The following is a 26,975-nucleotide window of genomic DNA, read 5'->3' as shown; positions in this document are numbered from 1 at the left end:
AGGGCGTGCTTTCTCCTCTTGGTGACAGAGCAGGTGAGAGCTGAGCCCTGGCTGTCACTGCATTCGGCAAGTTGGAACAAGGCATCCTTGATGGCCAGCAGCGCAGGCCGCTCTGGTGGACATCAGCCAGGTCCCTGTGGGTCAGCCGAGGCAGGAGGAGGGGCCGCGGGGACTGCGTGAGAAGTGTCACAATGGCGGTGATCAGAGTGTGATACAGCAGCGCTGAGCTCTGTCTGCGTGAGTGGTGGAGATTTCTAGAAGAGTCCTGTGGTTTCCCTTAGGTCTTTACTGTGCGTGCAGAAGGCCCAGTGTGAAATAGGCCTTTCCTCCGAGGAGTCACACGACGTCCCAGCCATGGAAGTCTGTGTGTGGAGGCCTGGGCACCCACACACCTGGAGGGTCGAGAGTCAGGTGCAGGACGCCCGGCAGTGCAGGACCTGCCGGCCTCAGAGACTGCAGATATCCACCTGCGAGAATAGAATTGAAATGGTGACCCTCTCCCCCTCTCTCCCACTGAAGGTCCTGTAGCTCTTTTCAGATCTGTGAGTCAAGGCATCTATTTGCACACCCTTGTGAACATTTGAAACAACCCGGGGGCACTCTTGTCCGATTTACATGGAAACACCGAGAAGACGCCCCTGAAGAACATGCACTCTCTGCTTCGGAGTTGGGCTGAGATGGAAGAGAAGGCTAAGGTTTCGGAGGGTTAGTGGGTTAACATCGAGTTCTTGATGCTAAGGCCGAAGACAGCGCCTTCTGTGAAGTCACCGGTCTCTTCTGCTGCAATTGTTGGGAACCTTGAGTGAAGCCTGTTGTGACTACTTTGGCGAATAACCAACCTCACCAAAACTTAGGGGCTTCAAACAACAACCACTTCATCTACTGGTGACTGTGCATGGGCTGGACTCAGGGTAATTTGTGCGGCCACCTCGAGCTGGCATGTCAGCTGGGGCCGGATGGCGGTCTTCTCTGCGTGTGGTCTCAGGGTCTCCCGAGAGGTCTCCTGCAAGGCCTCTGACACCCTACGTGGGCCTGGACCATGAACAGGGCTCCCCCTCATCTGGGGTTCCATCAGGTCCCAAACGCCCAGACTCGGGGGAGATCCCCCCAGGTGTAAATGTGGAGGCCCCGTTCATTGTGGCCACCAGTGACCACCCACCACAAAACTCGACCACTTCTCTTTCAAAACCTCTTCACAGGTGCTTAGACCCTTACTAAGACCCCTCACCCAGCACAGACAGTCTTGGCTTGACGGCCGGCCCTGGTGCTCCCTACCCCTTTGCTCCAGCCTGGGGTCTGCACTGGCTTGTCCCTCTGCTGTGAGCCCTTCCCGGGTCCTGGCGCGGTGGGCTTCTCGCCTCAGTGGTTCCCACCCAGCACCCTCGGCTCAATCTTCATCATACCAAGTTTATTTATGAGGGTGTGGCTGTCACCCGTCCTCACGGGAAAGAGATGACAACGTGTTCGTGGGCAGCACTCAGCAAATGTCATTGTCAGCATGAAAGTAAAAAGTGGCAAAGATGTGGATGTTGTCAAATACTCACACACAGTTTGCTAAATTCCCTAAGACAGAAGCAGGGCTCGCCTCCTTCGGACTCGTGGGTTCCTACGCCGTCCCGAGAGCTGGAGCCCAGCCGGAACCAAACGCAGAAGCTGGCTCAATTTAAGCTAAAGAAGAGGCAAGCCGTGGTCTTGGTAGGGCCACCCCAGCCATGTGGCCAGCCCTGTCGTCCTTTGGCCTTGGGGTCTGGCTGCTGCCGTCGGCCTTTACCAAGAGGTCTGGGTGGCTCCGCCTGGGAGCCCACGGAGCTGTGTGTCTGTGGCTCACACACTTTCAGAGCCCTCGAGATACGAGGGACCAAGGGGACTGCATCAGTGCGATGCTCACCGGGCCCAGGGATGGATGAGACGGGAGGGTCCCGGGACACCTGTTCTGAGGCCACGTGACACACGAACTCAGTGTTGACTGTGGGGCCTGTGGCCAGCCGCTGGCTTCGCTGAGCCGGAGCTGCTCCTGGTGTTTGTGATGGAAGGGCCTGTGCACCCCAGTGTCCAGTTTCTGCAGGTTCCCAGGAGGTGGACGCCCATGGTGCTGTGGCCCCTGGTCACTTGTGCTTCCCAAGCCCCGTCACCTACTTGACTGCACCCGGCTTTCCTTTCAGGGCCAGGAGAGCGTCTCTCCATCACTGGCTCCGTGGGGGCTGCTCCCCTGAAGTTCGGTTTGCAGGGTGAGGACAACCCCCAGACCCCGGTCTCCAAGGGCAGCCCATCAGCACTGGCCCAAGTTCCCGCTGCCCGAGTTCCCGCGGTGGGATCTCTGCCTGACGAGGCCCTTCTTTGGTTTCCTCCTCTCAGCCCTGTCCCCTGGCTGAGCCTCCAGCTTTCTTGCAGGAGGGAGGAGGTGCCAGGAGCACCATGTGCAGCCCCATCGGTCACCCGCCTGGTGTGGCTGCTCCATCCTCACCTGTGGGGAAGGTCTGGGTGCAGAGGAACCCGTGGAGGCTGGCACAGCGGCTGGCGTGGAGGGGGTTGCTTGATGTGCACTGCTCCATCGCGCTGGGTGGAGGGCGGCAGAGGGACCGGGAGAGGGGGCAGCGTCCCCCAGGCCCCTTCCTCTGACAGAGCGATGCTGGCGAGCAGGAAGGTGCTCAGAGAAAGGTGGTGAGGCTGCAGCTGTCCTCGCCTCTGTTTACCAGCTTAGCCTGAGCGCCCGTGAAGATGCCCCTGATGATGGTCCGTTGTGAAGGGAAACCACCAGGATGTGCGGGTTCAGGGTAGACGGCCAGACGCAGGCGTCCCTGAATCTGTGAGTGTGGGAGGGAGGTAGGCCTCGAGCTCACACACCTCCCCTCCCTTGTGTTTCACAGACGCCCCGTTTGCTCCAGAAGGTGCAGCAGGAAAACGGCCGCTTTGCCCTGAGATGCTTCTTTGCGGGCAGGGAGGAGGCACAGGTGAACGGATCCGCTCTGTCCTCCCAGAGCTGTCCCTGAGGAAGACGGGGAAGGAGGCAGGCCTGGAGGAGACATGTGCATCTCTGGTCCGAGGGCTTCCTGAGCTGTGTGCCTGTGTGTCACGCAAGTGTGTGCGTGAGCGACTGGCGTGTTGTGCCTCCTTGCGCTGTGCCTCCACGGCGCCCCGGTCCCAGTGGCTCTCAGACCCGTCTGCTTAGATGAATTCACGTTCAGGGTCCCGTTGTCCCCAGATAAGACACTTGCAAGTGGCTTCATGAGGGGCCTCAGGCCACAGCTCCAACTCATCCCGCCGAGCCAGTGGACCGCCGCCCCTGATGGTGCTGGCATGGCTGCTGCTCACAGAGTGCGTGTTGGGAAATCGCATCTCCCAGCAGTACAGGGTGTGGGCCAGGGTCCTCATGTCGTTTCTCTTTTTGTTAAGTGTGAACCTGTTCACAATGTGGGCTTCCTAGTGTGGCAGTGTCGCGATGCAGGATCCATATGAAGGGTAGGTGCAGCTGGGCGGCTGGGGGACCTGAAACAGCCAGTTTGGGAGTGTGTGTGGTGTGTGTGTGCATGAGTGTGAGTGTGTCAGGATGTGTGAGTGTGTGAAGAGCCCCCTCACTGCCTGGGGGGCGTGGCTGCCCTGCCGTCTTGGCTGTGCTCTGCAGGCGGGTGACGCGCCTGGCAGCCTGGGTGGGCAGGGGGCCTGGGCACCCTGAGATTTTCCACTCCGGTGCAGTCAAGCTGGGGCAGAGCCAGCACGGGTCATGTTTCGCTCGCTCTGGTCATCCACCTGGTGCTCACGCGGCAACGATGCAGCAGCAGGCCTGGCCAGCGGCCCGCACCTCCCCCCAGGGTCTGGACCCTGGGCTGTGGCTGCAGGGAGCCCCAGTTCATGCCGTGGCCACAGGGCTGCAGGCCCCACTTCCTAGGCATGCTGGTCCCTAAAGGATTTCTGGGAATTGCCCAGAGACAGACAGCTGGCTGTGGTGCCGCTCACACACCCGGAAGCCATGACTTGGCATGGGGGAAAGACCTCTCCTTTCAGATTTTCCTGGCGCTGGCACTGCAAGGGTAGGGAGGGCCACGTCCATGCACAGGGACAGCTGTCGTCACCCCGCTCACCCATGTCAGCTGGTCCAGGGGGCTGACTCCTGAGGGCGATGCCCCACGCTCAGTGGGGCAGGTGCTGCTGGGGTCCTGGGGTCAGCAGCCCCAGACCCGCCCTTCTCTGCCCAGCTCAGAGCTCTCAGGAGCACCTTTGCCCCAGTGTAGGGAGATTTTGGGGGGCTCCCACTCCCTTGTGGGGTTTCAGGCTGACCTCAAGGTCAGCATCCGACAGACGAGGGAGGGGGCGGGAATGGGATCAGATGCTGGTCTGGGAGGTGGGGGCTCAGCTTCACGCCTCGTGGGCCCCTGGCCACACTTTTCCCCAAAGGGCACAGTGACTGAGGTGGGGGGCACGGGAGAGGTTGTGTGGCTGGGGCTGGCTGGGTGTGGGCAGGAGGGCCTGTCTGCAGGCCTGTGGGGGCTCCGTTTTGGACCTGCCCAGCTGAGTCCACAGCGGGTGGCTCATTTCTGTTTCACTCGAGTCTCTTCTGGGGGAAGTAGGCTGTTGCTCTGTGGCTGCCCCAGAGCGCGAGAGTCGGAGGATGGAGGAGGCAATGAAGACGTCCTGCCCGGTGATGCTCACCGTGGGTGGACATGCGGCTGAGGTGTGCCCTGCCCACCCTGGCTGACCCTAACTCCTTGAGGAGCAGCGTCCTAGGTTCCCCTCCTTGACCCTTCAAGTGGGTTAGGTCCCTGTGCAGGGTCCCGGCGTCTCCTCTGTGGCGGCCTCACAGGAGTCAGGGGGACCACCTGTTTACACCTCGCAGGCTGCCTTCCCTGGTCGCCGGCAGCCTGGTGGCAGGGCGGTGTCACCCTCATGCACACTGGCCTTGGTGGCTCCTGGGTGTCCAACACACAGGCCGGACACACAGTTTGCACTCCACGGGGATCTGTGAAGAACAAGCAGCCCGCTCCCGTGGCTGACAGACGACAGAGGAGGGCACGGCCTCTGCATGGCCGAAGGCCTGAGTAACCCAGGTGCCAGGGAGCAGGCGTCATGCCACTTAAGTGAGGAACTTTCTGACCGAGGCCCTGCATTGTTTCCATTCTGACCATTGGGCTGTGTGACCGTCAAACCACTTTAGTTAATGCTGCGACTCTTCAGGACTCTCCCGACATCGAAGAACGACCCCGGAACAGTCCCCAGAAAGCTCTTCCGGCTCCTGAGGAAGCTCGGGGCTTGCTGTGAGGACCCCGCTCAACCCCAGCGTCCCGAGGGTGTGGCGGGACATGCGGCCGCACCGCTGGCCCGGCTGTGGAGGCCTCGGGCGGGCGTGGCGGGGAAGCCTTTCCGATGACTCACGCTGCAGGGAATTCCCTAATGATTCGGAATATTTTTACTTCTGGGCTTGTGCACAGTTTCCTACTGAGAAGCCAGCAAGCTCTCGATAAGGCTGGAGCACAAAGGCACATTCAGGCCGACTGCTTCCCTTCCTAGCAGAGGCTCAAGTTTTGCACAACACCCAGGCCGGCCTGCGCTGTGCAGAGGAGAGTGCCCAGAGGCTGATGGCAAGGGGTCTGACCGGCACCAGCTCCTGTGACATCAGCAGTCAGTGGCCACTGCTAGTGCCAGGGGAAGTGAGAACCATTTGTGTAATTTCCTAAAGAGTCCGAAATTGTCAGCCATCTTTAAGCTGCCTCAGTCCTGTCTTGTCCCTGAACCATTGCTGTGCATACGTTTCTGGCTGTAAATAGACACTGGCCTTTAAAAGACAATTCTCTTAGGATCCCTAAGCAGGAACAGAAGCCCCAAATGCCAGCCCCCTTGGGCTGTTAATCGACCACAGATATAAAGACCTTCATGGTGGGAATGCGCAGGGGGGCACTTTGTGGGGTCCCAGAGCTGAACTTTTAATGGGAGTGTCTAAATGTGTTTGCTTGTGCTGTGTTAGGCTGTGACTCAAAGGGTCGGCGTTTTCGAAAGCTGTGAAGGGGTGGTGTGCCTGAGCCGGGTGGCTGGGCCTGGCTGCTCCTGGAAGTGCTGTACACAGTGGGACTGCATGGCTTGCCAGCCCCCGGGAGATGCTCCAATGACAGGCGTCCCACAGGCCCAGGAGGTGCTGGAGGGGAAAGACTCCTCCGGTGGAGCATGTCCTCTGCTGGTGGGCCCCACAGACCCCTCCATGCCTGCATTACACTTAATTCTCGTTACACGAATGAACCTGCAAAACATTTATGGGGAGGCCGAGTCTGGTCACTGGCCCCCCTCCTGGAGGACGGATGGAGGGCAGTGTGGGCACTGGGTTCCCCTTGTTGCTGATGCGACGTGAGGTTTTGCTAAATGTCTTATCCCTGGCCCTTCTGGCCTCAGTTTCCCTTCCCCTCTCCCAACACACTCGCTGCCCTCCCTCTCCCCCTTCTGATGGGAGGGCCTGGACGTTCTCCAGAATTCCTTATTGAAACTCAGACTGATCTGGCAGCTTCTGTCAACAGGCAAAGACTGAGCAGCAGCTGGGTTTTGCCCCCAGCAGGTCAGAGTATAGCACCTAAAGCTGCTTTGTCTGGGGGGGCAAAGACAGGCTTGGTCATAAGAAAAATTTTTAAGTTGTTTTTAAAAGGCACCAAGAACATGGGACACTTGGTTATAGGAAGAGTAATTTCTGTTTCCTTAAACAAGTGGGGGGTGGCTGGGGCCCGACAGCGAGTCCCAAGCAGGTGTGGACAGCATGGCTCAGAAGGAGCCCACGTTCCCGGCAACGGCGCCTGAATCCTCCATCCTTTGTCCGCACCTGTGCCCGGAGTTAAGGACGCTTCTTTCTCCCGAGTCCTGAGCTCACAGGACCCGGGGAAGTGTGCTGCTCTGTGGCGCTCCTGGTGCCTGTGAGAGCCGAGGGCTGTGTTTGTAGTTTCCTGTTGTTTTTCCCTAGAGGAGACGTGGGTGGCATCCCCTGGGCCGTGGGTCCGCATTTTGTCCTGAGTGGGTTCATCTGGTGGACGGTCTGTGCTGGGACCTCGCGTCCCGAGGGGCTGCTGTGGTCCTGGCACACTGGCGCTGCTCTCGGCCGGCCTCCTTGTGACTCACATTTCCTTTCTGTCTCCACCCTCCACCCCTGCCCGCCGGCACTACGAGGGAGAGAAAGGAGATTTTGTCTAATTTATTTATAATTTCTTCTTTGAAAACAGAGCATAAGCAAAAACTAAGTATATCTAGCTATACATGTTCATTTGGGGAACCGATTTTATAAAAGATGGCGAGGAAAGAGGCCTCTGTCGGAGACTGACACCCATTAATTCAAATTAACTACCCAAACTAGTCCCCAAACAGTGTGCTCACCAGAGAGGGGTGTCCAAACTCCTTCCCAGGAGCGTGGGTCTAGAACCTCCCCTCCCTGGGCCTGGGGCCAGGAGAACAATAGCCCTTTCACAGGCACCCTCGGGATTTTTAAACATGCAAACGGCCACTGGGGTAAGGTTAAAAATACCTTGTGTTTTGCATTTCTATATATCCTGATGTGGCCAGAAGTAGTCAGAGAAAGGACTTTCTTATTTACCCAGCAGTTCCTCCGCAGGAGGCAGGACCTTGGCTGCTGGGCCCTTGCTCATTAGAGTGACTCCACTCCCAAAAGCACAGAGGGTGTTGCGGGCTTTGCGGGGGCGAGGTAATTGGCCCGTGCTTCCCACTGTGTGCACTGCGGCTGGAGCTGCGGGTGGAGAGCCAGGATGCAAACCTTGGTCCGGGGCTGGAGACAGCGCACATTTTACTGGGGTCGCCTGTCTTTCTCCTGGGCTCGCGCTCCCTGGGAGAGTGGAGCGTGGGAACCCTTCTGTGGTCGGTGTGGGGCTGGAGATGTGCTTGTGGACACAGGCAGAGGGGCAGGTTTCTGGGGCTCGCCGCCCTGTGGTCCCCGGCAAAGCCAGGGGTCTTTAGGCCCCCAGATCCCCTGCACCAAGTTTGGGTATGATTGTAGCCTCTCCCCTCCAGGCCTGCGTCTGCTCTCCGCGGGTCCCGCATGAGTGACTTTCCGCTCCTTTGAGTTAATAGCCGGGATGGCCCTAGCCGGGCAAGGGGTGGTCCCCTAATCAGAGGGGACCCATTTGCCCGGATCAAGGCAGGCGTCTTCGGGGTGGTGCACTCAACCAGACACACAGAGTGACAGACTTCTCGCTGCCCCTTTCTTCTAGATGGCCACCACATCTGGGAAATGGAGGCGAAAACCGATCGAGACCTGTGCAAGCCAGTAAGTATCGGTCAGAGGTGCCGCATCGAGGGTGCTGCCAGGGATTTCTCAGGGGCTCGTCAGGCTGGAGGAGGGGGTTCCTGGCCCGAGGCGCGTGGCATCTTGTTTGTTAAAATGAAACGACTAATAAAAATAACCGATAGAGCCACAGACAAGACATAGAAATGATTGTAAAACACTTCCTAAACCAGCTCTGAGGATGCAAAATAAAATGACGACCCAGGACCAGACAGTGTGGCCACACGGGACCAGACGGCACACGGGACAGAGGCTTCTACCCAGGAAGTGCTTTGTAAACCCTGACAGTAACAGCTCTCAGCCACACGGTCCAGGACATGGGGGCCCACTCTTATGCCCGTGGTGTGGGACCCTTCTGTCACCCTCTGGGCTGTCATTGTCACCAGGAGTCCCCACATCGCCCCATCGCCCCCAGGAAGATGGGCTGTTCTGAGCCTCTGAGTGGGCGCCACTCCTGCCCGGGCATGCCGGGCCCCACGGCTCCACCAGCATCCTTGGCAGGGCCGTCTTAGTACGTGTTCTCCTCGAAGAACACCCACGACTTAGTAGACTCCCATTCTGAACATGAAGTCGGTGTGAGCTCAGATGTAATTGTGCCACTCAAGATTGCTTGTTCCGTTGCCAATGAGCGAGCAGGTGGACGTGTAGGTGCAGGACATCTGCGTGCACATGGCGTGACCCCATCGTCATGTGCCAGGCTTGGGGCCTGCAGGTGGGCTGCCCGCAGGGGCCCATCCTTACACTTGGCCTTTTGCAGCTTTCTCGGCACCGTTCACACGTGCAGGCACCTGCGCAGTAATGATTGGTTATTGGTGGAGACTGTCTCTTATCTGGAGTTGCACGGCTGTTCCGGCTCTTCTGACTCCTGCCCGCGTGGCAGTGCCTCTCCATCCCTCCTTCTCCCGTCTTTATGTTTAGTGTGGGTTTCCTGCGGTTCTGCTGTTTTAGCCTTTGGCAGTCTGTCTTTTAACTGATGGCCTCAGACCAGTGGCGCTCGCAGTGGCTGTTGACAGCTGGACGCTATCCTCCACTGGGAAAGTGTGTCCGCTTAGTCCCTCAAGAGCAGCAGGAATCTTAGGCTGACATCAAAATGCCACGGCTAGCGAGGGGTTCTTTGAAGTCCAGAATTCTCCCAGGCTCTGTGGTCATTGTACCGCCTGCTGCAGAGGCATGGACGGTCCTTCTCCTGACCACATAGGGTGGCGGGAAGGTCAGTATTCAGAGACACCACTCAGGTCAAGGACTGACTTTTCTCCCTGTGGGTCCTGGACTCCTGTCGTGTGAACAGGGGGCCCTGGGCATGGGGTTCACTGAAGCGACCCACGTAAGTGATGCACTTGGCTGGCAGGACGCCGAGTCGCAAGGGGAGACTCTCAGCTGCCCCGGGGGTGGCTCTGACAGCCTCTGGCTCTGCAGGCCCAGCTTCCGCTCTCCTCAAGGGCAGCTCTGCCAGGAGGAAGTGTCTTTTACCTGAGACTCAGCTTCCTTCTCCAGGCTCTAATGCGCCTTCTGGAGCCTTTCTGACTGGTGTCAGGTGAGTGACTCCTCCCGCCAGGAGAGACCCGTGCTCCCAACACCGCTCCTCTCCAGTGATGCCCAGGCCCCGCTGATGCTCTGAGCCTCACATCCTCAGAGGCTCACACATCCGGAGCCTCACACACTCAGTGCCTGACACACTCAGAGCCTCACACGCTCAGTGCTTGGCACACTTGGAGCCTCACCATGCTCAGTGCCTCACACGCTCAGGCTCAGACACCCGGAGCCTCACACACCCAGTGCCTGACACACTCAGAGCCTCACACGCTCAGTGCCTGACACACCCGGAGCCTCACCATGCTCAGTGCCTGACATGCTCAGAGGCTCACACACCTGGAGCCTCACACACTCAGTGCCTGACACACTCAGAGCCTCACACGCTCAGTGCTTGACACACCCGGAGCCTCACACACTCAGTGCCTGACACACTCAGAGCCTCACACGCTCAGTGCTTGGCACACTTGGAGCCTCACCATGCTCAGTGCCTCACACGCTCAGGCTCAGACACCCGGAGCCTCACACACCCAGTGCCTGACACACTCAGAACCTCACACACTCAGTTCTGGACACATTCAGAGCCTCACATGCTCTGAGCCTCACACGCTCAGTGCCGGACACACTCGGAGCCTCAATGCTCACAGCCTCACATGCTCAGTGCCTGACACGCTCAGAGCCTCACATGCTTGGAGTCTCACACGCTCAGTGCCTAACACACTCAGAGCCTCACACACTCGGAACCTCACATGCTCAGTGCCTGAAACGCTGGAAGCCTCAATGCTCACAGCCTCGTTGAAAGGTTGCATGTTTTAAAGTAAGTTTAACAGTTAACAGCCATGTGTTAGAAGAAGCATAGTCTGTGTGAACAGTGATACACTTGTTTATCCTTCTTGTCTCTTACACGAGGCTAACTTTTATATATTTTTTCTAATTATAAAAATGTCACACTTGTGGAAATTTGGGAGATGTAACAAAGTATTAAACAAGGAAAACACATGCCTGGTGTAATTTCCCCACTGAGTCAGAACCACTATTAACGTGTGGTGTTTTCCTTCCAGGCTTCTTCTGTTGTGCGTGGGTGTGTCTGCGTGTGCGCGTGTGTGTGCTCACACGCATATGCATTGTATTGCAGCTATCTTTGAGCACAGGGGGATTGTGCTGTGTGCAGTCGGTGTACGTCGTGTGCGGTTTAGACGGTGGGTTCCTTATGGCTGTTGCAGGTGCCCTGGCGCCTTCGTCGTCCTTGTTCTTTTCCTGTAGTGACTGGTCTTCCCGTCACTGTGGCTTCTTCCTTACGTCTTCCTTCTCGGTGTATTTAAGCACCACGGGGACAGTATTTTGTCACATAATTTGTCTGTTGAGCGACTTGAGGCGTATCAGCCTGTGCCCACGTCAAAACACAGACCCCTCTGGTCACTGAGAATCTACGAGAAGTGACCCCAGAGCCGCACCTGCCCTTGGGGCGCGTTGCCTCTGCCCTCTGGCACTCGGGGACTCTTGCCGCCCGTTGATGCTTGTGGCGTCTCACTTTTATTGCTAAGCGCAGCGTAAGCAGAAGCCCTCTGCCTCTCCACTCAGCGTCTCCTGTGGAGCCTGGACTGCTCTGATGCAGACTCCACGGTGGCTTGCTGTCCCTGAGGCCAGCTGCGTGTGGGGCGCCAGCGATGCTCGCAGTGTCCCCTTCCATGTGGTTGAGTCCTCAGAGAACAACCCCTGACGTCCCGCCTTTTCTCTGTGTCTTCCCTGCACAACCCGTGACACTGAGGCTCGGAGTCCTGCTCAGCGAGCCAGGCCCCCGACTGTGGGCTGTGTGACCGCGGGCCCCCGTCGCCAAGAGGCAGCACCCACATGGGGTCTGCGGCAGCGCGGTTCTGCCCGTCAGCCGCCTCTGCACCGGGGCCATCTCTTCAGGTTATTTTGATAAGAGGACGACAGGCTCAGGCAGGGACACGTGTGCATACTGCTTTTCCCAAATGAAATGAAGTTATTAAAGCAAGAAAAACATGTTGCCTGGAGCAAGTGTGGTCCCGGACGAGCCCGGAGGGGGCCTCAGGCTGGGTCCTGGCCCCTTGGCCCTGCCGGTCATGAGCCCTCAGCGGCAAGCATCTGTGCCTCAGTTTCTTCATCTTCAAAAGGAAAAGGGTGGGCCTGAGGGTCTCGTTGGTTTTCTGTTTTAACATTCTCAAGATTTCATTATTAACACGATTCGATCAATTTTGCTATTAAACGGGGTAACAAGCTACAGTCAATGGGTTTTTCCTACACATTTTCCCTACTCTTTAACTGAAATGGTGTGACAAAAAAATGAGGAAACTCCTTGGATGTGAAATCCCACCCAGCCCCCGGAAATCAATGCACTGCCCTGCCTCCTGCAGTGTTGGTGTGTGTGGGGATGTGCCCGCGGGCTGATTCAGGCCCACGGACGCCCAGCGTGGAGCGCTGTGACTGGCAGCCTCTGCACACAGGAAGCTGGGATTCAGGCATCCTGCCCCTGCCCATTTCTTTCTCCAATCTGCCGTGCTACCCCACGGTCGCTGTTTTTATATCTGTGCTTGAAAGAGCATAATTTTTGTACAAGTGTGGCTGACTTTTATTTTAAAACATGGAAAGGAAACACAGACAATCCTGTTCCATCTGTGGGTTCGCGCTCTGCCCATCCGCCAGCTCCCCGAATCTGCTGAGTGTCGAGCTCACCCGGCGTCTTCAGTTTGGCGGAATCTGGAGTCCATGACGTGGGCTTTGGACCTTGTCTCAGAACCTGTCCCCAGAGACAGGTCTCCGGGAGCTCCTCCCCCGGGTGTCCATTACCGGTTACCTGAACATGTGTTCCTGGCTCCATCCATGAGTCAGCGAACGTGGGGCTTTTTTCAGTTTTTTGAAGGCCGCTGATCCTCTGGTTTAGGGTCGGCAGAAGTATGTGGGGTCTTCTGAAGACCTCGCCTGCTGAGTGCCAGTCAGCTCTCACCATTTGCACTCGAGGCCTCCCTCCCAGGCTGAGAAGGCTATGAAGCCCCGGCCTGCCTCCCCTGCACACACCTCCTCAGACCACCTCTCAGCTCTGGGCACACGTCAAGGACCGTGTTCCTTGCTGGCCCACGCATGACTGGCAGGCCCGGCCTCATACACGTGTGCTGTGTCACACGCAGGCTCTGTGTGGGCGGCTTCTTTGAAGCAGCCTGGGCAGTTGGAGCTGTTCACCTTTACAGAAACTCTGCCAGGCGGTCACCCCCGGGAAGGGCCCCTCCATGTGACTGCTTCAGGGCGAAGCCTGTGCAGTTGTCGCTAATGCCTCCTCCCGTCTGCTGCTTTCTCACCAGAATTCCTTGGTGGTCGAGATACCGCCGTTTCGAAATCAGAGAATCACCAGCCCCGTCCAAGTCAATTTTTATGTCTGCAACGGAAAGAGGAAGAGAAGTCAGTACCAGCACTTCACCTACCTGCCTGCCAATGGTAACGCTCTCTTTCTAACCTTAAGCGCTGAAAATGAACCAATGGGGTACTTTTTCTAAAAGATGCAGAAACGATGGGATGCTCTCTGTAAAACCACATGGTTGCATTGTACATTTAAGTTGTGTATCATCTTGTTACCAAGACCATGTCGTCGCCTCCTTCAAACAGAAAGTGAAGCTTTCGGTGTATTTCTCTCTGTCATTTTGGGTGGGGCTGCGTGTTAGGATAATTACTGATCATTTTGTTGGCTGCTTGCAAATACACAGCAGCCAAGGGGGAGAAAAAGTACCACTGCTTTGTGCTCGAAAGCTGCGGGGGTCTTGGTGTGTGTTTGAATTCTATCAATGTTTAAGGTGGAAAAGCAGATAGTGGTAATTATCTTGCAGGTGCCTTTAGAAATAAACCCTTGCTTTTAAGCCTAAAGGCTAGTGCCTGGATGGTTGTTAATTCACATTAACAGTTTCTGTGCGTGCTAACGCCGCAACATTCTGCCTTGAACAATTGTCTCCTGTGACTGCAGACCTTCTCAGGTCCAGGTACCTTTTTGCTCAACCAAATTGTATCCTTGTTCAGATTGTCTGTTTGTACATTTTGGGGATGGCTTCTTATGACTTAAGAAAACTTAGTTTACCTTTTCAACTTCGTAGGGTATTTTCCTAAAGAAAATACCATTGTTTGTTTTTTCACCCCTTAAACATATGGACAAGAAAGATGTGTTGCCCACGCGCCCCCAGAGCCTTGCCCGGCGCTCTGTGGCCCGTCTCTCCCCTCCTGGCCAGCCAGGAAGCGGGTAAGAGGACAGCACTGGCTCATCCTGGACTTCATTGCATTGTATGTGAGCTCAGCTATGCCAACAATCCTTCTATACTGTAGCTTTGGTTCTAAAAGCTTAAGAGAGTCATACAATTTAAGAGGGAAATTACACACTAAAAACTAATTGCAAAAGTAGTCATGTTGTTGTCTAGGTAAAATCAAGATTTTTTTGAAGGTTTCAGTTTCTTAAATGTAAAATGTCATTTACAATCGGCTAGATGATAGAAAGCCCTACAATATCTGTGTTGATATCAAACAGTTATAATTAACTGTGTTTCAGGCAAATACTAGCCATGCCTTCAAGATTTGAATAACGTGATCTTGTGTAAAGTTACCGTGTCCTGAGAGTGTACAGGGAATGGGCTGCGGACGCGGTGTGTGTGCCCGTCGGTGGCTGGGGGGCGGCTCCTGGTGCAGGTCGTTTGTTCCCTTAACCTGTGATTCCTTTTGGATTCACGTGGTCTGTCCAGCTTCTGCTTCGTGCATCCTGCTCATTCTTGGAACAAGGTACAATGTGTCTGACAAAAGAAAATATTTAGTCTTTTTATGAAGATGTAATGATTGTGTCCTAATTAAACTTCAAACATCCCTGACCAAAAATTGAATGTTTTAAAGAAAACCCAGGCCTTATGAAGAAAGATTGTTTTCTAAAGAAGTTTAGAAAATAGCTCTAACATGAATGTTTTCTGTAATCCCTGCTCCAAGTTTCTATAGTGCTGAGCATTAACACAGACTGACCAAGTGTCAGAGGGAGAAGGGGCCTCTCTTACAGGTGGGAGGATGCGGGACCCCAAAGGAAGTGTCACTGAGACCATGGGGCCATGCTGTCCAGGTGCCATTGCATCTCCCCGACCCTGCAGCAGCCTTTCAGTCCTGCGCAATCTCACTCCTACAGGGCTCTGATCTGCCCTCCGCCCCAGCACCTCCATCCCCGTACTCCTCATCCGCCCCAGCACCTCCGTCCCCGTGCTCCCCATCGGCCCCAGCACCTCCGTCCCCATGCTCTCCATCCACCCCAGCACCTCCGTCCCCGTGCTCCCCATCCGCCCCAGCACCTCCGTCCCCGTGCTCCCCATCAGCCCCAGCACCTCCGTCCCCATGCTCTCCATCCACCCCAGCACCTCCGTCCCCGTGCTCTCCATCCGCCCCAGCACCTCCGTCCCCGTGCTCCCCATTGGCCCCAGCACCTCCGTCCCCATGCTCTCCATCCACCCCAGCACCTCCGTCCCCATGCTCTCCATCCACCCCAGCACCTCCGTCCCCGTGCTCCCCATCGGCCCCAGCACCTCCGTCCCCGTGCTCCCCATCGGCCCCAGCACCTCCGTCCCCATACTCTCCATCTGCCCCAGCACCTCCGTCCCCATGCTCCCCATCGGCCCCAGCACCTCCGTCCCCGTACTCCCCATCGGCCCCAGTACTTCCGTCCTCTCTACTCTAAGGGACATCCCACCTGGACCCCTGTCCCTATAGTTGGTCCCAGCTCTGCCCACAGAGCCATCATCCGTCCCATCTGAGCAGTGACTCGTCTGGCTCTCTGTGGCCTGTACTTGCCCTGCCTTTCCAGTGGTGTGAGGCCTGCTTTCATCAGGCCCTAGCCTCCCTTCATCACTTCTCTTCTTGCAACGTGCTCCAGCTCCACCAAGCCTGAGGCGTCCCTGCTGCCAGCCCTTGGGAGCGCCCCTGGCCCACCCTGCCCTCCCAGGTGGTGCGTCCCCATGTCTGCCATGCCCCAGGGGCTGTGATCACACCAGTACGCCACTAGACTGTGAGCTCCTGAGAGCAGGGACCTCAGCCAGCACCTGACTCCATGCCGAATCGTGGGAGGCTGTCCTTACATGGTTTTTACAATAAATAAATGAACGACTGAAAAGCTGGACCTCAGTTACCGGTGTTCGGTTTGTTTTTCTTTGCTGCACACACGACCTTCTTCAACTCTGGGGCTGAGTCCACTCGCTGGCTGACCCAGGTGCGAGCAGGTGTGAGGACCTGCGCTCTGAGTGCCGGTGCACGCGCGTCCTGGAGGCTGCCAAGGGGAGGTCTCCCACCCTCATGGAGACGGGATCGCCAACTCTGGGTTCAGAGGACGTGTTGCGGGTAGCCGACAGCTCTGCAGGTGGACCAGGGTGCGATTTTTCCTCTGGGTTCTGCCGCTGTGTTAACATGAGCCATGTGTCTGCCACAGGCGCGCTCACATCTGACAGCGACCTCGGCAGAAACCAGCCGTGGGAGGCGTTGTTCTTATTTACATGGGCAAATTCTTTTTAAGGTTGCAAAATGTGCTGTTGAAATGAATGAGACAATGGAAATAAACACATTTAAACCCTACCCGTGAAATTCAGTTTCACGTGTAAATATGTACAATCAAGTATCATTTTAGACTTTCCCTCAGGTCAGGTGTCAGTAAGACGACATCATGGCGCCGTGTCTCCTCCTGCCTCTCAGAGGTGACCTGAGGACCAGTGTCTTGGGAAGGGCCCTGCTGCCACACAAAACTGCCCACACGCCGGGCCGGGCCTTGCCACCCGGGTGCAGGCCCCTGGGAGTGTCAGGTGTTGGAAGTGAAAAGCCCGGAGTCTGCTGCTCAGGGGCAGGGTGAGAAGGGCCACTCTGTTGTCACCTTCCGTTGCCTCCTCCCCTTCTTGTCTCAGCTCTGACGTGACCTTGTGATGACTCGACAACAGATGCCCCCGACCCTGTTGACCCAGTCACGTTTCAGGGTCCCTGTCGGTTGGTCAGACTGGAAGACAGTCTGGAGGCAGAGCACCTCTGGGCTCTGGTGGGGCTGGCCTCTTCGCGCCCGGGACATTGGGGTCCCTATCCCTCTCCAGCGGCGGCCGAGTATTTAACGGGAGGAAAGTCTCCAGTCAAATGTAAGACTGCGAGCAGAGTGTGCACAGCGAATTGGAAACTCCCCGCCGTCACCTGGCATCCCGGGGTAGCAATCAAGTGCAGAAAGTGAGAATTCTAGAAGAGACTGCAAAACGACACATAGGCAGCAGGAGAGGTTTTCTTGTCTCTTGCCTGTCACCATTTGTGTTTAGCAGTACTCAGTGCCGTCTTCTCAGAGGAGGCTTCTCTAGAGGCGTCTCTAGCCGTGCCGTGTGGGCTGAGGGGAGCCCTGGAGCCGAGCATGAGACAGACTCTGCCGGGAACAGTTAGGCCTGAGAGGTGCTGCCAGCTTGTCAGTTGAAGTTAAAGACAGACAGGAGGCTGACCTGGGGGAGCGGCTCCAGATCTGGGGGGGCAGATGAACGTCCACATCAGCTGTGGCTCCCAGGCTTGCGTTCCAGACGGCTGACCCGGGCGCAGGCAGGGCAGGCGGGAGCCCACACAAGAAAGAATCCCAGGTCACGACGTCACAACTGTGCACCAAGGCCCAGACGGCTTCCAAGTGAGGAAATAAATCGTGACAACTTATTGGGCCCTGGAGAGTCTGTCTTTGCGTCTGAGATGTTTTTAGTCGGTTTCCCAGAAATGCCCGTGATGGCACCTGGGCCCCCTGCCCACCGTCACTCACAGCTGTGCAGGTGAGGGTCCTGGAGCTTCACTTGCATCAGCCAGGAGAGCCTTGGGGACCCCTGGCCCGCCCACACACACCTCTGTCGGGGCTCCCCGAGTGGCCAGGACTCTGCCCGGGTACCTGCTTGCCCTTCACGGATGAACAGACCTGAAGAAGGTCGTGTGATGGCGGCCGCCCAGCTTGCACACTTCTCTAAAAGCCCACTCGGGACTGTGGGAAGGAGAAAACCTCAACCCGCTTGGAAGGGACGCTGACCAGGGACAAAGGTGCCCCAGGACAGTGGGTCCCTGGCCTGCCCGGGCTCTCTGCTCCTCTTTGTGGATTGGACGTTAGCGGGCTGGGGAACGAGCTTCGGGAAGAGGTGCAGGAGGACATCGTGCTTCCCCTGCTCATCGTTAGTGAGAGAATCCATGGTCACGTTCGTTAATAATCGTCCTGGGTGATGCCCTGATTCAGAGGGAGAACGGGGAGCAGAGTCACTGTTCTCTGGCTTGTTATTAAGTCTGGAAATAAGACTAGTGGGAGAAATCAGTGAGAGAGGAGCCGGTGTGCGAGGCGGGAGTGGCAGGGACAGAGCGAAGTGCCGGGCACGCCATCACCCCTGTGGCGGCCAGGGCAGCGGTGTGGTGTGGGCAGCGGGCAGAGGGGGGTCGCTGTGCAGGGCTCCCCCAGGTACGGCAGCTCGTGGGGCTGTCATCCACGGCCCGAACAGCTAACATCTGGTTAGGGACTTGCATGCCTCAAGTTTCTGCGGATCCCAGAGCAGGGGCTGCCGTGAGGAACCGGCTTTGAGCAGCCTGCAGACTCAAGGGTCCTGCGAGGCCGCTGGCCAAGCGCCCCGAGGGCAACGACGGCAGCTCTCGGTTCTGTGGCACGCGGGCTGGATCCTACTCTCAGGGGCGGCCGGAGTCTGTGGCCGGGATCTCGGACTGGCCGCCTTCCAGTTACCCTGGGCAGCCCGGCGGCCTCGTCTTTACAGCAAGCTTTGGGTTTACCTGTTCCACTGAGCGTTTGGCTCGTTTTTTCCCAAGTCCCTTGTATCAAAGTTTAATCTCACAGCCATCGAATCAGGATGGGTGCTGGCAGTGACTCAGAAAGCCGCTGAGCTCCTGCTGAGGAAAGCATGACGGCCAGGCCAGCCGAAGGCTTTGTGAGCCTCCTCTACCTTCCAGACCCTCCTTGCACTCCTCCTGCAGCCCCTGGCCCCTCACCCCAGATTAGGTGGGAGGGCAGCCCTCTGACAGGCTCCTCACAGCCAGGCCTCGCCTGGGCATTGACTCGTAACGTCCCCTGTTTTATACAGAAACGGGCTTGCTCACATTCCAAGCTCGCTGAGGCCAAGGCTTCTGAGGACACTGCTGTCCACGCCGTCCCCTTGCGCAGTATCCCTACAAGGGCTCTGTGTGGCACGTGACCACGTGGTCCTCCACCCTGCAGCCCTGCGGGCGAGTATTCTCATCTCCATCTGATGGGAGCGGTAGAGACTCAGGCGGGGGAGCCGAGCGTGTCCACAGTGGGGTCTCGCTCCCGGCCAGCGCCTGAACCCTGGGGTCAAGGCCTGGCCTTCCCTCCATCGCAGAAAGCTTGTGGCTTTCCACAAAAGCAGATTATGCTGACCTTTCTAACCCATGGGTGTGGGGATTAGAAGGTTCCAGGTGGCCAAGGGGTGTCAATTTTGGGAACTCCAGCTCCCCCAAAGCTCCCTTCCAAAGGCGAATAAAGCCGAGCGGTAGCAGGTGGGAGGCGGGAGGGTGATGGGGCAGGAGGAGACGCCGTCCCAGCTTGCCCGAGGAGGTGCCGCCCTCGCTTCCTGCAGGGCCTCCCGTGACCTCAGGACGGTCAGCTGGCAGGCTGGCTGTGGTCAAGGGCATAGCTGGTCCCTGTGGATGTTCTGGAACATTCTGGAACAGCTGTGTGATAACCTCGTTGCCGAGTGAGCGTGTCGGTGGTGGAGCGGGGCCGGCGCACAGCTGTGAGCGTCGGGCATTGTGCAAGACGCTTTGATGTGCCTGCTCGTCAGAGCCTCCCAGAACCCGGGCGAGGCTGCTTTCATTAAGTCCCCGATTTTACTGGCTCGCTCACTCTTCCACCCAAAAGATGAGGCGCTAGTGTTTTAATTTCTCTTTCCACATTTTAAACCTGATGTGACAGGCGACGGGAACCAGCTGCCCACGTGTAGCAGGATGCTGACTCCTCCCAGCCCATGGAGCCAGCCAATGCCCTGGGAGGGGTGTACGTCCCACTCAGGCCCCCCAGGAGGAGCAAGTGAGGACAAGGCCAGTCCGGGATGGACGGCGTAACTGGTCAGGGTTCAGTGGGGGTCAGGCAGAAGTTTGGAAGCTGTCCGCCATTTCTGGGGAGGGCTGGCTCTCCATGTAGGCCGTTCCTACAGCGCCGGATTCGAATTCCGTTTCCTCCATCGCCTTCGCGGCCTCAGCTTCTAACGTGCATTCTGGTCTGCGTGTCGCTGACCTGCCAGGAAATGGTCAGGTTTGGTGGTGGGTGAGCTCCCCAAAGGCTGGAAGACAGACTCAAATTAAAGGCGAATCGGGGAGGCCTCGACCTCTGAGAGCTGACCTGGCCTCGATGTCTGGTCAGACGTCTTGACCAGCAGGCATGCCTGAGCCTCTTGGCCCCATGGAGGGTCAGCCGCAGGCATGGGCTTTGGACGCGGGTCTGTTGCTCCTGAAGAGGTTGGGGGAGTGGAGGAGAGGGGGCAGAGCGTGGGGACGGTGTTGGGGTCTGGCCCCTGTGGCAGACAGGGAGGCCCGTGCCCAGAGCGGGTGGGGCTGGGGGCGACAGGGGCCGGGAACCGAGGACGGTCCCTCTCGGAATCCAGCCCTGGCTCACAGCAGCGCCGTGGAGACGAAGGGGCAGGAGGCTGGTTTTGTTTAGAAACCCCAGGCCATGAGCCACCAGAAGTAAAAGGCAGCCTGAGTGTGCAGTGAGGCCGGACACCCAAGAAGTCTGGGCCCCGACGCTCGAAGAGAAGACCTGACAAGCTCTGGCGACTTGGGGCGTGCAGGCTGGTCCCATGACTGGCGGGCACAGCGCGGTGGGCTCAGCGTGGCCTCAGGAGGCCGCCCCAGCACGGCTCCCTGGGCTGGGACCAGAACCCGCCCTCGAGGCGCAGCTGCTTGGATGCAAACCACCGGGAGGATGAGTCATGTTCCCTTCAAATGCAGTTTTGGCAATTATTGGGTGAAACCCGATCGATGTATTTTTTGGCTCGTGTGGTCTGTTTTGACCGTATCTGCCATCAGCCTAATTGGGTAATAATCAGATCCCCACGTAACCGAACCTGTAGAAGATCGGGGCCGGTGCACACCTGCAACCACAGGGCTGGCCCACACATGGTGACACTGCCTCATGCACCCCTTTCTGACTGCTGGCGTCAGAGCCGTCCCGTCACTTCCCATCTGTGAGCCCTTGGTCACTGGGCCTCTCTGTGCCCGCTGAGCCTTCGCAAACAGGTAGATGATGCAAGGACCATGTGAGATCACGGCTGTTCCTAGCCACCTGGTCAGGTCGGCGTAGTGAGCGGCTGCCCGGAGCTGAGATTTCAGTCCTGAGGGCTGTGGTCTTTGCAGTTGGAACCAGAGAACCGTGCCTCCCCAGGAACCTGGAGTGTGTGGTGTAGACTCTGGGTAAGCTGTGTGGGAAAGACAGCGAGCGTGCTCTCAGGAAAAGGGGATGAAATCCTGAACTGAAATGCCCTCTGCTTTCCCACATGGCCTATGGGTGGGTGTGAATCCGCTCAGCCGCTGATTCACCCACCCCCTGACCCGATCCAGAGCTCACTCTTGGCTCTGGACACAGAGAAATGACGCGTCTTTGCCCCTAGGGGCTGGCAGTTCAGGTGGGTCCACTCACTTTTCCTTTCTCGTTATTTCAAAAAAGTCGTGCCCTAGAGTTATCGTTTCTGGGTGTTTATATTGATGGTAAAACGTGGGCCTTAATGTCATGAACAAACACAAGACAATCTGATCTTTGTTTTCCGGGGCTTGGAACAAAACCCCCTTTGTCCAGGACTGTGGCAGGTACCTGGGAAAGTAATCCAAGTTGCAGCCATTGAGAGCACTTAGAAAATGTGCGTGTACAATGAGAAGGGAAATTATTAGGAATAATTCCTCGGTTGCGTATGGCACCTTCAACTTTCGGGTCGTTTTAGCATGTGTTATGTCACTTGGTCCCGTTATGAACTCGCAACCAGATGTTGTTGCAGACAAAGACGGGGAATCTACAACAGGATCAGGCCGCCGTGACAGAATCCGCCAGACGGGGCCTCAGACCACAGATGTTCACGGCTCATGGCTCACGGCTCTGGAGGCTGGAGTCTGAGATTGGGGTCCCGGCAGGGTCAGAGTCCGGTGAGGACCCTACTCCAGGTGCTGACACCGCCTTCTGTCTGTGAGCACACATGGTAGACAGAGAACGAGATCTTTCTTCCTCTTCTTATGACCACGACCTCGTCAGATCAGAGCCCCTTTAGGACCTCAATTAACCTTAATCACCTCCTGAAGGCCCCATCTCCAAATAGTCACTCTGGGGTTAGGCTTTAGCTGTGAATCTGGGGACACAGTTCGGTCAGCAGTGATATCTCTGGCTTGTCCAAGGCCAAGAGCTGGGCGTGCCCCGAGGCCGCCCCCTGGCCCCCACTTCTCCTGGGCCAGCAGCTTGGAAACAAGAGGGGTACCTCAGTAGCCCCTGTGTGTGGAGGGGGCTCAGTGCCAGCCGCTGTGGTACTGATGCTCGTGTGTACCCCTCACCATCCTGTAGGCGGATGTTGTCTCTGTCTTGGAGCTGAGACACTGGGGCCCACCGAAGTTACATAATCAGCCCCAAGGCCACGCGGCTGGCAGGCGGCCACAGGACTTAAACCTGGCTCGCCCAGCGGCCATAATCTGGAGCCCTTTCTCACTCTGCGTCTACTTGTGAGCGAGGTGTGCACAGACGGATCTCGTCCCTGTGGCTACAATCCATCCGCGTGTGCAGGAGAAGTGCGCTTAGGCTGCACGTGCAGGGAGAGTGTTTAAAGAAAATGCACAGGTGAACGTGTCTGCTGCTTTATTTGGGCAGCTTTGGGGTCGGCGAGCTTCTCGTACACTCATTCTTTTATCCTTCATTCTTCAGAATCTGGCGCTGTGCTAGGTACCAGGGTACAAATGTCAGGAAAATTTTGGACTCCGGGAACTCACAAAATAGTTTGGCACTTCCTGTTTATTTAAAGTGCCAGCCTGTTCCTCTGGACAACACAGTTGGACTCGCGAGTGCCGACACTCTGTGGCCTGTCCCCATGCGCCTCCATTGCAAACGGAAGGGATGCCTGTCTTCCTCCACCACAGAGCCGGGGCCCGCTGGGCTAGAGGGTTGGCTCAAGTCGTCTCGGAACTGGATTCCTTGGCAGTGCCCTTCAGTGAGAGGAGAGGATGTCTCAGACTGCGACCAGACACGTGGTTCCTCTGTCCGTGTTTGGTCCTGATCTGTGCACGAGCCCTGGATGGATGGTGTGAGAGGAGCCCAGATGGTGTCCACCTCGCAGCTCCCACATCACCTGTCTGCCTAGGGAAGGTGGTCATGCGCATTCGGCATTCGACAGCCGATGAACAAAGCCTCATCCCGGTGACAGCCCACTGGCCTCCAGACCCGACTTCGCTCCCGGGCAGGAACCACGCATGTGGCCCTCAACCCCCCAGGGAGCTGGCCTGGCCCCTGTCTTTCGTCTCAGTGGGATCTCACGGTTCAAGGCAAGGTGGGAACCAGGGGCTTTGGTTCTGCCCTGGACCCTGTTGCAGGCCTGCGGAGTCGCTGTCAGCTTAGGGCTCTGGCTGCCCCCATTCTGTTCACCTGCTGAGACAGCTGGTGTGGCTGTTTGCAGAGTACACCGAGGCCCTGGGTGACAGTGGGCGCAGAAATCAACCATTCATTGCCATTTAGGGAGGCCTGGATGCCCTGCGGGTACCCAGGCTTGGCTGGGCATTCGCCAGCTCCATGTCCAGGGACGCATTCCGGGGTGTTTCAGAAGGGTGTCTGGGGGCCGCGCCTGGGGAGCCGCGTGTCCACCGGGCCCAAGCCCCAGCAGAGCAGGCACACGCTCACTTCTGGACTGCGTGAGACACGCCGGCATGGCCTGCTCGCTGGGCCGGAGTGCTGTGCCCACAGCTGCACACCAGGAGTGGATCCCGAGGGGAGGCAAGGTCAGACGGGCATGGGGTCAGCTGATTTGAAAAGGCCCCAGCCTACCCTGGGTGAAGAGGAGTTGGGGCTCAGGCAGGGCTCTGCTCTGCGCTCACGGACGGGAGCCCTGAGGGCTGGCGCCGCCTCATTACAAGGGCCCCTCCCTCTTGCCGTTGCAACATGGCTTTCTTCAAGTGAGGCCATGAGGGTTCTGGAAGGCTCTTCGGCCCACAGGCTGCTGTTGCAGGGGCTGCGGGTGAGGTGGGGGTCCTGGGGAGAGGCTGGCTCCTCCTCTCACGGTGTGTGTCGACTGATGGCCAGGAATGCCATCTGCCCTCGACAGGGAGAGAAGACCCACGGCAGGGAGAGAAGACTCGCAGCCTGGCCTGGAGGTGCGAGTCCAGGTGCTGGGACGACCCTCCCAGGGCTCATGTCCCTGACCCTACAGCCACAGGGGCAGAAACTTGGAGGCTCCTGCGGTGAGAAGCTCGTGTCGGACACACAGTGGGCCTCAGTGCCTGTGACGGAGGACACGGAGCGCATGGCCTGGAGCTGAGGGCAGCGTTGCTGTCGGTCCGCACACACGGGCTCGACGGACGGCAGTCACTGCTCTGTGCTGGGCATGAGCCATTCGGTGGTGGACGCCTGCGCGCTCCGACAGCAGCTTGATTTTTCCATGAGAACATGCTTTGTGAGCGACAGCCCGCCTTACAGATTAGCGTTAAGCTTTCACACTTTTGCTTTCTGTAATAAATTAGACTCTAGGTTCCTGGCTTGGGTGATGTGGTGTTCTTCGGCGCGCCGTGGCTGGTCTCCTGTTACCCCCCGCCCAGGCCAGCGCCGCGCACAGCAGAGCTGGTAACCAGACATTGCGTCACACTGAGCGTCAGGCCGGGAAGGAAACTGCTCCCGGCCGTGGACGAGATCCCGCCGGCGGCTCCCCCCGAGAGGCAGCGGCACCACCCCCAGCCCTGCGCAGGACGCGTCCTCGTTCTCCTCACTAATAGGAAACAGGAGGCATCTTCTCGGTGGCTTTGCTGCAGAGGGGGTTCATTTCCTTTGAATCCCACACGAGAATGCAGTTCAGACGCGACCCAGCCGCCGGGCATTGGTGCCTTCAGGCTCCCGTGCGTGCCGTGGGAGCAGCGTCGTCGTGCCTTCAGTCTTCAGAGGGGATGTCCGTATTTTCCAAGTTGTCACCCGTCCACAGGGCCTGGGCAGCTTAGGCCTGCCCCACGTCTAGTTGTCTGCCTGCAGTCAGCAGTTTATCCTGGAACTCCCCACCTGGTGCCAAATCATTAGGGTTTCTGTCCTCGCCTCTCCTCAGCGACCCTCTGTCCCTGGGTTGTGTGGAGCCCCCGGGTAGGCAGGGTGGGGATTGTCTCCATTAAGCACGCACAAGTTTATTCCCAAAGGGAGCCTGTGGCGTGGCCTCACGCTGGGCTCACAGAGGGTGGGGATCAGGCCCTGGGCGCTGCAGGCGCAGGGAGGGATGTCTGAGCGGAGGAGGCTGCCTGGGAAGGACCCAGAAGGCCAGGCAGCCTGATGGCTTCAGCCCCATGTGGACTCTCCACCTGCTAGAGGCACAATGGTGGGTCTGGACGCCATGGGAAGGTGACGCATTTCCTGTACCCTCCCTTCACACCCCTAGCTTGGGGCGGCCTGTGCAGGGGCCCCTGCGTGATCATTTTCTGAGACTTTCCCAGAAGGATCCCAGGGAACCGAGTGATGTGGGAGTTAATGCCAGTGCCACCGACGGCTTTAAACAGGTCGTAAACGACAGACACTCTTAACGGCCCGCAGCAAGCAGACGGACGCCGGCTCACTCCTGCACACCCGGAGGAGACTCGGCTCGGTCTCTGGCCGGTTTCAGGAGTCACTGGTCTGGCCCTGTGCACCCCCCACGTGACAGGTAGCTCTCGCTGGCTGGCACTTCCCAGGCAGCTGCTCCTTTCGTGTGTGCAGAGCAGACGGGGCGGGAGTTCTTAAAGGGCTCGGGGGACACTGTAGGAGAGACACGAGCTGGTCCTTGAGCCTGAAAATCCAGCACAGTGCAGAGAGGATCCCAACAGGGTTTTAATTTAATCTGCCAGACTTATATATTTTTTTAAGATCACGAGCTCTGGAAGTTACCACACTCGTATAGAATTTAACCATTGCTGTTCTGGACGCCAGCGTTTCACACAAGCATCTTCCCACAGGAAGGCCTGGTTCCACGGGGGCATGTGTGCTCCTGGCTGTCCCCCTCGGAAGGCGACAGCCTGTCTGCCCCTCAGGTGTGGGGGTCTCTCGGCGGCTGACTTCGTCCGTTTGCCGTTTCTGGATTTACAACATGCTGGAAACAGGCCGAGGCGACTCTGCTTGGGGAATCTGGTTAGAACCTGCCCAGCCCCACTAGGCGTCTTGGGAGCTGGCCTGGGGCGCGTGCTGTCGGCACTGCTGGGCTCTGAGCCGGTGCAAGGCCGTCCCGCCTCAGCCCGAGCTTCACGGTGCTGGGGCTATGGCTGCCTGTGGAGACGTGACTTCCCGGGGTCGGGCGAGCGGGCGGCAGTGCTGTTTTCTAGTAAATGTGAGGACGTTCGTCTGGGTCTCGGCAGCGCGCTCCCTGCACAGCTGGGGGTCCAGCTCTTCAGCCCCACCCCGTCTGTGGAGGCTGCATCAGGCTGCCCGCCCGCCCCCCGGGAGCTCAGCCCCAGCAGAGGCCTCTCCTCAGAGGTCGCTTCCAAGCTGGGGCCCAGGCCGGGTGCCAGGCTCGCCGGAGAAACCCCAGGCTGTGCAGCTCCAGCCGCTGGTCACCGTGTGCAGACTGGGGCATTAAGGGAGAGTCCCCAGGGAGGTCAGGGGCTTGCGAGGTGTTGCCTGACAGACGACGCCACATGTGCGTCTGCACAGGCCTGTGGATGCAGATCTGCAGACATGCTGCGCTCAGGCGGCCTGCTCCCCTGACTGAGTGTGCCCCCTCCTCTTGCCTGGGGTCGCTGCAACGACAGATGCCCTGGGGGGACCCGTCACACCCTCCTTAAAGAGCGAGGCGCGTCCTCTTCTGATGCGCACCCTCAGCAGCCGCGGACTCCTCCAGAGACTCAGGCCGCCGCTGGCCCAGAATGTGATCCACACGGCATTAAACGCCACTCCTGAGAACACCAGCTCTTCTTGGGGTCCCTTCCACAGCCAGTGGCAGTTTTCTCTGGAACACAGTTCCCCTGGGACGCCAGCCCCTCC

The 26,975-nt window shown here is 57.9% G+C and overlaps 1 protein-coding gene across 9 annotated transcripts in view; it reads left to right on the top strand.

Annotated features, from left to right (window-relative positions):
• NFATC1 (nuclear factor of activated T cells 1) overlaps positions 1-26,975 on the top strand; it is a 125,471-nt gene that overhangs the window by 61,005 nt on the left and 37,491 nt on the right. For all 9 annotated transcript variants that reach the window (XM_044744013.2, XM_070512812.1, XM_044744011.2 and 6 more), the window contains 2 exons: positions 8,187-8,242; positions 13,111-13,243. In XM_044744013.2, the coding sequence (XP_044599948.1) occupies positions 8,187-8,242; positions 13,111-13,243 (189 nt within the window). The remainder of the gene's footprint in view (positions 1-8,186; positions 8,243-13,110; positions 13,244-26,975) is intronic.

This window comes from Equus asinus, chromosome 7, assembly GCF_041296235.1.
Source record: "Equus asinus isolate D_3611 breed Donkey chromosome 7, EquAss-T2T_v2, whole genome shotgun sequence".
Taxonomy (NCBI): Eukaryota; Metazoa; Chordata; class Mammalia; order Perissodactyla; family Equidae; genus Equus; species Equus asinus.
This window is presented reverse-complemented; position numbering and strand designations above follow the sequence as displayed.